At 38.5% G+C, this 13937-nt stretch overlaps 1 protein-coding gene across 7 annotated transcripts in view; it reads left to right on the top strand.

Moving 5' to 3' along the window:
* kcnc3a (potassium voltage-gated channel, Shaw-related subfamily, member 3a) overlaps positions 1–13937 on the top strand; it is a gene marked incomplete at its 5' end in the record, with an annotated part of 80609 nt that overhangs the window by 46341 nt on the left and 20331 nt on the right. For 3 of the 7 annotated variants that reach the window (XM_081392510.1, XM_081392512.1, XM_081392516.1), the window contains 2 exons: positions 4167–5151; positions 9772–9978. In XM_081392510.1, the coding sequence (XP_081248636.1) occupies positions 4167–5151; positions 9772–9978 (1192 nt within the window). Of the gene's footprint in view, positions 1–4166; positions 5152–9771; positions 9979–12194; positions 12216–13937 lie in introns of all 7 variants that reach the window. The other 4 variants (XM_081392513.1, XM_081392515.1, XM_081392514.1 and 1 more) reach the window with 2 other exon arrangements.

The raw sequence follows: 13937 nt of genomic DNA, 5'->3' as shown, positions 1-13937 counted from the left end.
CATTCGTGTGCAAAATTATTCAACCCCCAAAAGTCAAATTTTGTGCAGAATCTTTTTTTATTCTTTATAACATCCAATAAACGCCGCCTGTAAGTGCTTAGAAGCTTCTGTCGCCTCTCTACTGCAATCTTTGCCCATTCCTTGCTTGAAAAAGCTTACAGATCACTGATAATATTTGTTTGTTATGTTGCCACAGCTTTCTTCAAATTCCACCAAAATATTTTGAATGAGATTTAAATCTGAAGAATTTACAGGCCACTCAAGAACATTCTACGACTGACCCCTGAACCTAGCTTCAGTAGATTTGGATGTATAATTTGGGATGGCTTTTCTGCTGGAAAGCCCATTGAAAGTCCATCACCATCTTTGCCAAAAATAGCTTGATACTTCAAAGAATTCATGATGTCCTTCATACAGTCAAGATTTCTACTTCTTGCAACAGCAAAGCACCCCATAACAATACTGGAGCACCTCTGTGTTTGACCATGGAGATGGTGTTCTTCTGCTCATAAGCTTTGCCTTTTTTGCACCAGACACACCACAGATCCATGGGTCCAAAAAGTTCACTCCATAAATCATTCTTCCAGAACTCCACAGGTGAAATTCATTTGAGCATATTCAAGTCTGCCTTTTATGTTCTTCTTGGTCAAGAGTGGGATTCTGCAAGATATCATAGTGTTCTTCTTATATTATGCATTGAAAAGTTTTTTCCTAACTTGCAATTCTTTGGAAGAAAATTGAGTTGCTCTGAGAATTGAGTTTCTCAGTTGCTCTGATCAAACATTTTATTCCCTTTAATGATAGTGTGCTTTTTCTTCACCACCTTAAAAGTTTTCTGGTACAACAAATTTATGGTAATTTGTAGTAGCCATATAATTTTTTATGTAATAAAACAATTTGTTCTCTCTAGCTTTTGTGAGAGCTTAATAATTAGGGGTTAATAATTTAGACTGCAACTGTATAATTTTTTTTTCCTCATAATGATTAATCAAAATGTAATATTTAATTTATTTTTGAGTGCAATGTCTACATCTCAAAATCCAGTCAACATCTGATAGAACCAAGTCCCCATCCTACATTTGTTTTTGTTTTTATTTTTCATAATTCGTTTCACTCGGATGTACGTCACAATACGGAAGAAAATATCTGTCCATACTTCGGTTTCATTGCAACCCTTAAAGGAGAACTCCGGTCAATTTTAACATTGAGCTAATTTTTTTGTACATTTGGAGTGCTGTCAATACAGAGAACAACGACAAAAATCGGTGTTGCCTACACCGAGTTATTCTATTTTTAAAATTTGCACCCTGTTGACTTCAATGGGGCAAGTTTTAAACCTGCTTTTAGCCTGTTAACATCCTTGATGTGTCATTACAAGTGCACAGAAAATGTGAGTGATTCCTTCCGAGTGAACACGGGTGAATCTGACTGCAGTAGATGTGAAAGATATTAATAAAAATGATGTTATTTAAGCCAGCGCAAATACCTGTGTTTACATCCTGTTTTCGGTTGAAGTCCACAGTAGTCGATTGCCGAGTTCACGCGCATAGGTTTAGTACCTATGATCACGCGCGTGAACTCGGCAATCGACTACTTGGTTTAAAACTTGCCCCATTGAAGTCAACAGGGTGCAAATTTTAAAAATAGAATAACTCGGTGTAGGCAACACCGATTTTTGTCGTTGTTCTCTGTATTGACAGCACTCCAAATGTACAAAAAAATGAGCTCAATGTTAAAATTGACCGGAGTTCTCCTTTAAGAAACAAAATAATAATGATAAAGCTTTAATCTTCCTTTCAGAGAATAAATATTATATTTATTTTTCTTACCCCATTGGCAAGTTTTTCTTTTTCTTTTTTTGTTTCATAAAAAATTGTGATATTCATTCTTTAAAAAACTATTTGGCAATGGTGTAAGATAAATAAACTTCATTCACAATATATTCTCTGAAAATAAATCTCAGGTAAATATATTTAGTTTAGATATTTTTACTGGAAAAATCAGCTAAAACACTTGACTAGTATGAAAATTATTTTTGCACTGTAAATGTCTGCCATGCCATTGTGAAATGTGTGGGACATCTGGGCAGGAAAGCCACAGAGACAGAAAAATTGAAAAGATGGTAGGAGGACTGTCAGTGCAGAGGAGCCAGAAGACTGGAGGCAGAAAAGGAGGTGGAGAGATATTCCTCTGCAAAAGGAATGGTTTACCCCAGTAAAGGGAGGAGGGGCAAGTGTGGACTGACAGAGAGGAGGGGGAGAAATGAGGAGCGGGGTGAGGGGAGAATAATGCGAGCACTGCAGAGGGGTAATGGCAGCAGCAGCGTTTCACACACACACACACACACACACACACACACACACACACACACACACACACACACACACACACACACACACACACACACACACATCTACACTTCCAAATAAATGGCACGGGCTACATAAAAAAATCACAGTATGGATTCTGGCACTGAGGTGGACTGAGATAAACAGATTATATTGATTGCAGGTGATAGGAGAAGAGCCTGTGGGCTTTAACAAGAGATGTGCACCAGCCAATCAATGCACATCTATCTACAGGAGAGACAACATGACATCTCTTTTTTCAGAATGGTGACCACGCACACTGCTATAATTCACTGGCCCCTCACTTCCCCTTATATCCCGCTTCCATTTCCTTATGCGCGCAGATTTTTTTTATTTCTATATATAATTTTTTTTTCTCTCTCTTCTTCCCCTCCATTACAGAACTTTGTATACATACCCATCTCTTCTCTCATTTACTGCCTCCATCATCTATTCTCCTCGTCTTCACACTCATTTCACAAAGTCTGCTTTACCCCCATCTTCCTTCTCTGTGGTGTTTCCTCAGTGCTGCGTGTCAATGAGACTGCTGCATTAACACCAGTCTCACTATTCGCAGAGCACTTTTGCTGTTTTGTTGTAGTATTTGGCGCCCTCTATCTGTGGTACATCTCTTTGTGATTGAGAACGACCTCTGCAGTGGTCCAAACTGCATCACAGCAGCCCCTGGATGTTAAAACGCTTATTCTGTCATGTATATGCTTGTTTTCAATGTCATTTCGTACCTGCTGCCAACAGCTTACGGTTTTGAGCACAGAAAGAGAATCCCAGCATGCTATTTTGATTTATAAAATCTATCTAGAAAAGGTGTCTTCAACCTTTTTCAGTCCAAGGACACTTTGTTGTATAGAAAGACCAAGCAGGGACCCTCTGTTAAATATTGTTTCAATTGAGTGTTGCATTTTAAGCCTGGCCTATAATAATGCGTGTTGTTTCATATTAATCAATTCACATACTTTATGATACTTAAGTTGCTAAGCCATTAAAAGAACTGTTATTATTTCATTTAAATTTTACATGGTATATTTTAATCTGTGAGGAACAATGAAACATTTAGTGGAACTCAGCTTCTTAAGTTTAGGTTTAGCTTGGTTCATTTTCCACAAAATTTAAGGTGCGTTCCAATTTGCGTGCTTGTGCACGATTCCATGGTAGCCATTTTGTAGTATACCAAAAATAGTGTGAATAGTGTGTTATAGATACCAACAAGAAACAGTGCACTTAAAATTCTGGGATGATGCACTTTTAAACTGGCGATTTCCTTACGTGGCGACAAGGAAAGGGCTTTCAGACTCTGAAGCTGGATGACAAAATAATATTTTAAAATTCATACATTAAGCTGCGGCCACATTTACTGTTGTTATGCAGATGAAATTCAAGTCAGTTTAATAGGAATCCACTCGCATGAGGGTGAAAGATTTCGCAATGGGTTCGAGTTAGTCATGCAGAGTTTGCGGATTCCCCACATTGTCAAACGTGCTTCATACATCGCTACACTATTGACTATAGACAATGAACGTTTTTTTTTTGTCCGCAAAATTTCACCATGTTAAATTGTTTGGTATAAAACAATAATTGGCAGAGCCCCTGTTGAAGACCCCTGATCTAGATCATGTTGATGATCAGACTGTCATTGTTTTTGCAATTTTGCCATAGAAATGACACTGTAACAGTTCTTAATTTAAATAGTGATCCAATAGTGATCTCTCTGATTTCTCTGTATAATATAATTGTGCTCATCTTCTCATCTCTCTTTGTGTCTTCCTGTCTCTCTCTGTGTCTTCCTCTCTCTGTTTTCAGTATGTGGCGTTCGGCTCGCTCCTGTTCATCCTCATCTCCATCTCAACATTTTGCTTGGAGACACACCAGGCCTTCAACACCATCTACAATAAGACAGAGAACGTGACAGTGGGGAACGTCACGCGGGAGGAGATTGTGTATGAGGTAGTGACTGACAACTGGCTGACCTACGTGGAGGGCGTATGCGTCATCTGGTTCACCATCGAGGTGTTTGCCCGTGTCATCTTCTGCCCTGATAAGGCAGAGTTCTTCAAGAGCTCGCTGAACATCATTGACTTTGTAGCCATCCTGCCCTTTTACCTGGAGGTGGCGCTGAGCGGCCTCTCCTCTAAAGCGGCGAAAGACGTGCTGGGCTTTTTGCGCGTGGTGCGATTCGTCCGAATCCTGCGAATCTTCAAGCTTACTCGGCATTTCGTGGGGCTGAGAGTGCTGGGTCATACGCTCCGCGCCAGCACCAATGAATTCTTGCTCCTTATCATCTTCCTCGCTCTCGGAGTGCTCATCTTCGCCACTATGATCTACTACGCCGAGCGCATCGGCGCTGACCCGGCTGACCCCACGGCAAGCGCCCACACCAGCTTCAAAAACATCCCCATTGGCTTCTGGTGGGCCGTGGTCACCATGACAACACTGGGCTATGGTGACATGTATCCAGAAACATGGTCTGGTATGTTAGTGGGTGCCCTGTGCGCCCTGGCAGGCGTGCTGACCATCGCCATGCCTGTGCCCGTCATTGTAAATAACTTCGGCATGTACTACTCTCTGGCCATGGCCAAGCAGAAGCTGCCCAAGAAAAAGAACAAGTACATCCCGCGGGCTCCGCAGCCTGGATCGCCCAACTACTGTAAGCCAGATGCCCTGGCAATGGCCTCTGCCTCACCGCACAGGATCATGGGTAATGTGCTGGGCGGTATGGTGGGCTCTGGAAGCATGGCAGGAGACTGTCCTCTTGCACAGGAGGAAATCATAGAGATTAACAGAGCAGGTGTGTGTGCGTGTGAGTGTAGCCATGTGTTTACATGTCTGTGTGTGTGAGGTCTCTCTGCACTAATAGGTTACATTTCCAACAATAAGCCAAATAAGTGCTATATTACCAACAAAAATATGCTATAGTGAGTATATTTTTGTGTGTGAGGTCAGCTAGCCCCATCTCACCCATCATGAAAGTTCTGCCTGTGCTCATCACTTATAGATCTTTATAATGAACTGCCATCGCCTTAACTGGGTCTTTTATATAATCTTGTGTAACTGTCTACACACATACACGCCCAAATATTTGAGAGTAGTAATATGCAAAACTGGGCTGTCACGGCCAGTTTTGACAGGACAGGGATGTTATTATTCAAATTTATAGCAGGATTATGCGTTGCATGCGTTCCAATCAGTTTCTAAGGCTACTAGAAAACATCCCAGCCAATCAGAAGGGAAGGGTATATGATCCTGAATCAGCTTTTGGTGGATGATTGACATGGAGTTTACAGTCCTATTTGTGTGTGCAGTTTATTTGCGCACTCACTACACAAACTAATTTTCCTAATCATTATATTTGTCTTGTTTGCCAGTAAAAATATAATTTTTTTAATCCAAATATACTGTATATACACACAAACTATTGTTAAAAAAAACACTATAGACTTTTATTCAGCATGGATGCATTAAATGTATCAAAAGTGACAGTAAAGAATTGATAAAAAAGATCTCTATTTCGAATAAATGATGTTCTTTTGAACATTCTATTCATCAAAGAATCCTGGGAAAAAATTAAGCAGCACAGCTGTTTTCAACATTGACAATAAGAAATGTTTATTCAGCAGCAAATCAGCATATTAGAATGATTTCTGAAGGATCATGTGACACTGAAGACTGGGCAAATTATTTTTACGATACCAATACACATTGGTTCTCAGAATTTTGACAAAAATTCTGGCAAGGTTCTCTCGAAGTTATGGACAAACGTTCTTCCAGTTACATTAATACAATGTTCGTTCAAATCTGGACCTTAATAATGTTCTTAAAACGTTAGCAAAAACATAATTTATATATCATTCATGGAACTTTTTTCTGAAATGTTTTAGCTTGTTTAACGGAAAAAAAACGGAAGTTACTACTTGTTTCAGAATGTTCAGAGAACATTCAAAAGTAATGTTCCGATAATGTTTGCAAAATTATAAAATGGAATGTTCCCTTAATGTCCATATAACCAAGAAAAATAATATCAATTGAAAGTAATTATTATTATTTATGACCTACCAAATGGTGCAATTTATTGGAAGACCTGATATTAAAGAACCTTATCAGTAGAAGAGTATATTGCTCAAGCAATTCTTAAACAATTTTGCTACTCAAGTAGTTGTTCTTGTTGTTAGGATTTCACTGTAGAACAAGATCAAAATACTGTTTAAGAAAATATCTTTTCGCTATACAATAATGTGTGTGTGTGTGTTTGCATGTGAAGGTGCCAGTCAGGTTGAGCCAGTGAGTTCATGCAGCCGAGAGAGCTCCGTCTGTCATTACTGTGCATAACTCAAATATACACACCCCATGCTAAGATTAACATGAGGCAGATTAGTCACGACCCTTCAGATTAGCATATGCGATTTTTGATCTATAAAGCAGGCAGAAGGTTTCAAATCAACAGGACTCTGCTTACCTCTGGTGATTTTCAACTAATTTCAAAACCGATTTTGTCAAATGTTTAATTAATAGATTTAACATTGCATCTTTATAAATAGGATAACTTGGACGTTTTTCCAAAAAAAAGTTTAATTATTTAGGACAAGCAGCCTCTTAAGTGGATGCGAGCTATAGTTCTTAGCTCCTCCTCTTTGTTTTGCTTTTTCATGGAGTTCTCTCAGCTGGAATTTCCTGAGGAAATAAAAGGCAGCATAATCATCCTGAGACACTTGCTGTGAAGAAACGCTTTAGCACATGTGCCCTCCTGTAGCTTCAAATCCCACACGCTCTTGACACCTACAATACTGGTATCATATCCATCATGTATACTGTTAGTGAAGATTTATTAATAGTGTAAAACTAAAATGATAAAACTTATAATTCGTCATTTGTTTGTCCCCCGTCCCCATGTATGAGTGTGTTTATTTTTTTGGTAAATGTGTGAGAGATGCTCTGATTCTGTAGCTTGATTTCTATGCTTGAGATTTTTAAAAGGTTCACCCATATTTAAAAATCTCTCATCATTTTTTACCCATATGTCAATCCAAATACGAATACCTTTATTTCTTCAGTGGAAAGCTAAAGGTGATGTTGTGAAAAATGTCTTACCTTCTCACTTCTATACAGTGAAGGTAAATATAGGAACCAAGGGATGTCAAGCTTCAAAAAGTGCAAATGCACCATAAAAATAATAAAATTGGTCTAAGCAATACAATAGGTTTATTTGAAGAACAGGCAGAAATTGACTCATTATTCACTTAAAAGCCTGCCATTTACTTCCATTGTATGGAAAAGAGCAGCTTGAACATTGTACTAGATTTCTAAATTCATGTGGATATTTAACCCTTTTGTTGTGTTGAAACCCCTGTAAAATGCTCAGTGTCAGAAATTTAGCATGATCATCTCACAGTGTGTTTGCTGCTACGACCTACGTCTACTGACTAGCCAATAATAATGAAACATGAAATGGCGCATTGATCAACGCGACATGGCGTTAAAACTTAAAACTACTTGCCTTAAGCTCCATTTGCAAAATTAGCATGCCAAAATTGCTCAAATTTGGCCTCTTTTCCCTAGCCATGACTGTGTATATTCTCCTCTTTTGCTTCCTCCACCACAATTGCTAAAGTCAGATTCAACTTGCTCGATTTGTTTACCACTTGCGCATGCTGATGACATTTTATTCTTCTATACTAACTTGCGTCGTAGCCTAAGATTCAATAGGTGTCATCATCGTACAGTCTACATACATGCCGCACCCAAGTTTATTAGATCCATGTTGTACAGTATGATTTGTAATGATCTTATGGGATTGCTGATATCGCAGTCTGTAGCAGGAATAACACCTTTTGTGTTCCCGGTCAAAAATGACCGGCCTTTTAAAAATTGCTTGTAAATCACTCGTTATGCTATATTATCACCAAATATTGGATTCAATCTTTTTGTCTACTTATTTTCTTTCAATTAGGCCAGGTTTTGTATTACTTTTTTAACTGTAGGACTTCTTTATTTGAGCTTTTGCATATACATTTTTGACCAAAAAAGCATTATTCATCATGTGTAATTTTGGCAATATTGAAAAAGTAAGTATATTCTGTACAATTTACCACACTAGTGTGCTTTAATGTTTAACCAGGAAGTTTATTTTGAAATGCTTTTATTTTGTACAAAATAGAACAAATCACACTTGTGGTGTTCCTGGTCAAAAATGGCCTTTTAAAAATTACTCGTTGTGCTATATTATCACCACATATTGGATTCAATCTTTTTGTCAACTTGTTTTCTTTCAGTTAGGAAAGGTTTTGTATTTCTTTTTTAAACAGATTGATCATAGGCCTCATTGATCTGAGGATAAAATTCATCCGTGTGAAAAAGAATAAAAGAATAATATAATTTCACACACAAAAAAAAGTATATTTAGGGAAGTAGTTATACCCTGGGTGAGTAAAGTCAGTAAATTTTAGTCCAATGCAATAACATTAACTAGCATTTTTGGGGAAAAGAAAAACCTCTCTGGGTCAAAAGGCCCTGAACACAATATGAGGGTTAAACACATTAAGGTAAATAAATGTTTTTTATTTAAATTTTATTGTATTATAAGTATTTTTATGGTCCTTTTAATGACTGTAATTAAATGGCTGTCAGGAAAATGAGTTATATCTGGTTTGGCGAACTTGATGTCATGACCTTTGCTATAGACTTTTGTGACATCCATTTATCACCCTTTTGTCACCACTCCAGTGTGAATGTTCATCTTCCCAGATCTCATGGTCATATGGACTGCTGTCTTCACAGATAAATATTTGTAATTCCTTCCAATGAGGTCAAATTACATAACAGTCTCTATGCCATGTTCTCCCTCGCCTTCCCATTCTCCTTTTCTTTCTATCTCTCTCCATGTCTTTAGCAGGCTTTGCCCCCTGGCTTATTTCTGTAAATTGTTGAGCAGTAACTCACGTCAGATTAGATTTGACAGCTGTGTCTGAAGCTATAAGAACAAGTGCCCCTGCAGCTTCTTTGTTTGAGTGTGTGTACATCTCAGTCTCACACTCATTCATGTTGTGTGTATGTGTGTGTATGTGTGTGTGTATGTGTATGTGTGTGTGTGTGTGTGTGTGTGTGTGTGTGTGTGTGTGTGTGTGTGTGTGTGTGTGTGTGTGTGTGTGTGTGTGTGTGTGTGTGTGTGTGTGTGTGTGTGTGTGTGTGTGTGTGATGTTCTAAATACCCCTGCACCATTTTAATCAAGTGATGCTGATGCTCTTTTTGTAGCACATATCTATTTTTTGCTCCTTTTTATTCATCCCTTTTCATCCTTGTCTTTTTTCTTCCTTCCTCCCTGTCTTTTCATGTTACTATGACTCTCTCTAATTTCACATGCACACAGTCCCACTAATAGTCTTTATTTCTTTCTTTCTCTCTATCTATCTTTCAGACTCAAAGCAGAATGGGGATGCTGCAAACGCAGCTCTGGCCAATGAGGACTGTCCCACTATAGATCAGGTGCTGGGGCCAGATGACAGGAGTCCGGCCACTGGTGGGTTGGGGACAGGCACGGGCCGTGAACGCTACCCCCACGATAGGGCCTGCTTCCTCCTCAGTACCGGAGAGTTCCGCACCACAGACAGCAATGTCAGGAAAGGTATGTGGCACCCACAAACAAACGTGTTATTATACTCATATTTTCAGTCTACATTACAAAGAAAGGTAAGTTATATGATCCAATGCTTATTATTGCGTATTAGGACAAACACACATAAATTGCAAAAAACACTATAGCGAAATATATATATATATATATATATATATATATATATATATATATATATAAATATATATATTTATACACATCTATACTCAAATATACATGCACTCAGATGCACTTCACAAAGTACATCAGAGGTATACGCATTGAAACATACTCTCCTGCATCCATACTAACAGCAAAGCTCCCTCCATCTCTTGCATTTCTCCTCATAATTCACCACATCAATCATTCTGAAGGGCGCTCATCATTAGCAAAGCTGCTACCACACACGCAGTAATAATTCAATTCGTATCTTTGGTAATAGTGTTTAATCTTTGATAATATCATGACTTTTCAGTGAACGTAATCCTAGCACAAATGAACAGATTTATCAAACAAATTCACTGCGTATGGTCAACAAGCTCTTCAAATGCTATCTATCTATCTATCTATCTATCTATCTATCTATCTATCTATCTATCTATCTATCTATCTATCTATCTATCTATCTATCTATCTATCTATCTATCTATCATCTGTCTGTCTGTCTGTCTGTCTCTATCATGCTTGCTCTCATTCTTTCTTGCTCTCTTTCTTGCTCTCATTCATTGATTTATTACTTCATTCTCTTTCTCTTCCTGGCCTCCCACCCTGGCTTGTCTCTGTCCATGTCTTATTCCCTCCTTCCAACCTTCCAACTCTTTCCTCCCAATCTTCTGCACCTCATGCTCTTTGCGACACATCCTCTTATGTCTTTTCATGTCCTTTACTTTTTTGCAATGGCATGATTAATATCTACTGCCTTGCTTTCTATACTATACATTCCTACTCCTGCACCTTTCCATTAACCTCCACGTATCCTAAATACACCCGTCTACACAACCAAATCCTACAACTCCCCACCCCCCCCCACAAAAACACTAGAAGCTGCAGGCGCCAACCCAGGAGAGGAATGGTTCAAGTCGGAAGGGCCACTGCTACAGCAGGACCTCAATGCCAATTCTGCCTCTTCCTGGATCAAACCATAGTGAATCAGAGGTAACACTTAAGAAAGCCACCTGTGATGCAGCGTAGAGATTAGTTGAGTACAGAAATGGTCAATATTTACTCCATACAGCATACTGCTATTTCACAGGGAATTAAGTTTATATTTCAGAAGGACACATTTACTAGTATTTGTACTAAGACTATATTTAGCACATTCATACTTTAGAGCAACTATAGATATGAAACACAAACATAGTCACACTCAGTACTTCAGTACCCAGTAAAACTAAACTGAGCTTAACAGGAACAATATGCATTTGAGTCAGGGAGGACAATGCCTCCAGTGTGTTCTGTCGATGTGTTTGACAATTTTGTACAATATTACAATCTAACTCGAGTATTTTATATTTGCATATACTAAATTTTCACAGTAGCATCAATCACAGCAGTGCCAGAAATTCACTTTTGTATTAATATAATCAATCATATTACTTTTTTGAAAACTTTTTTTTCTTTTCTTTTTTAAAATATCAGGGGCATTTCTGTAACTTTCAGTGGAATTTTTGCCCTGAGACTTGGTTAATTTCTGATACTGACTCGCAACAAGCTAGAGTCAATATCCCCTGTGTCTCTCTGACTCAAAAATGAATAAGTGTTTGCTTGGACTAGCTTTAAAACCTTCACTATATATATATCTCAAATATGAGTGATATCATTACAGCACTAGCTCCCTCATCTCTGTTTTTCTCACTCTCATTTTACCCTCAAAACTAAACTTTTGTCATTCTAATTATTTTTGCCTCTGATTGTTTCCTCAGTTTCTTTCTTTTTTTCTTCATCCTGTTTGTACATCGTTCACACTCTTTTCTCTTGACTGAACTGAGCACCAGACACGAGTTAACGCTTCACTTTTAACCCTCAGGCCAGTATAGTTCAAGACACACTCAAGTTCACACACCCACAGATTTGAGGAAATGAAAATGTGTTAAAAATGTTATTACAGGTGGTTATATGTGTGATTTCTGCTTAATTTGAGTGTGTTTGGGGATGTTGTATTCTCTGATGTGTGTGTTTTTGAGGTGCGCTTGTCTGACTAGCTGTTGTTGTGTTATCTCCTTCCTCAGGTTGTGTCGTGTCATGCGTTTGTATGTCAGCTCTTGTTGCTACACTGTTACACATGTCTTCCCTTGTTCGTGTGTTTTCGTGTGTGTGTGTGCACTGTAATCCATTCAGTGTTGCTGTGACTTCTTCCTCCTCCTTCTCCTCCCTAGCGGTGACCTTTCACCTTAGTATAGTGCCCCTCGGGTCTTTGTAGAGTTTCAGTGCTCACTGTATTGCCATTCAAAGGCAAAACGCAGTAACTACACATTGCATTATGTCCAAAATCACATTTCTTAAACTGATTTCACCTAACAAACAGGTTTGGCTCAATGTTCAGATTCAGGAGAAAATGTGTGAGAATGGAAACTCAGTGAAGCCATTTCCCCCAGTTCCAGTGTGGGTGTAGTTATTCTGTTTTGCCTTTTTAGGGCAGTATAATTGCCATCCCACATTATATTTACTACCAGAGAGAAGTCCAAAGAGGAATGCCTTTTTATGCCTTAGGGGTTTTGGTGAACGGTCACTGGGAAGGGTTGTGTTTTATTTGCATTTTCTGTTTTATTTTTTTGAATAAAGCTGGTTTCTTCTCTCTCCTGGAACTGCCCTCCACTCTGGGGTCCACTGACCAGTGTTTCATCACAGCCAGCAGATGAAAACCCTTCATTACATGGACCAGAAACACTGAACTCCAATATTCTAGCCATGAATAGTATTTTAAGATTGCAAATGCTGTCTAGGGGCTGTGCTGAAACACTGACGCTGTTAGGATGTGTGCTACAGTCCTGTAGTCTAACTGATCAGGGACACAATTCTACTGCACATATACACAAAACATCAGGTGAGGAGAGACAAACCTGTCTGGTAGACTTGAAAGAGATACATGGACATTTAAAGAGGGAATTTTATGACGAGGTAAGATAAATAAAAAAACCACAACACAGACACTAAAAGCTCAGCAAACACATATTACTGATGCCCACAGACACAGGTAAGTTCTCGTAGGGCTGTAATGACATACCTGGGCTGTTGCCATTTTAACTGGACACTGTGTTGCAAGTGCTGTGATGCAATTTTTACAAATGGAAACTGAAAGGTTTACATATATTTTTAAGACCCTAAATTGGGGGGAAATGGCCACATACAGTAGGCTTTTTTTTAAATGTGAGACTGTTTCTTGCTTTCTCCTTTCTCTCTTTCCCCTTCTTTTCCCTCTCACTCTTTCTGGCTTGAGTTGTGCCCACATAGTGTGTCTTACTGTGATCACAGTGCCTCTTCAATTATGCTTTCAGTTCTGTTGACGAATGCAGAAGAGCACAGGTCAGGAAAGGTCAAAAGTTTCTCTTTTGGATGTTTTCTAACTTTTTCTTTATAGACTCCATATCTTATATTTATATATGTGTGTGTGTGTGTGTGTGTGTGTGTGTGTGTGTGTGTGTGTGTGTGTGTGTGTGTGTGTGTGTGTGTGTGTGTGTGTGTGTGTGTGTGTGTGTGTGTGTGTTCTGTTGGTATAGATGTTTTAAAATAGTTCACCCCAATATGACAATTGATTTACTCATCGTTATTTCAATCCGTTGTTTCAATTTCATCTCCTTTTTTGTCCCACCGAAGAATACGGACTGACTTTATTCGGTGGGACACAGAAGGAGATGTTTATCAGAATGTAATATAAGAATATAAGCTGCTATCATTCATACAATTGGTGAATGGACTGTCAAGTTTAATAAAAGGACAAAAAGGCAGCATAAAATATCATAAACATAATCTAT

Source organism: Scardinius erythrophthalmus, assembly GCF_964197995.2.
Source record: "Scardinius erythrophthalmus genome assembly, chromosome: 1".
NCBI lineage: Eukaryota > Metazoa > Chordata > Actinopteri > Cypriniformes > Leuciscidae > Scardinius > Scardinius erythrophthalmus.
The sequence above is the reverse complement of the archived record's forward strand: the minus strand, read 5'-3'. Positions and strand labels throughout refer to the sequence as shown.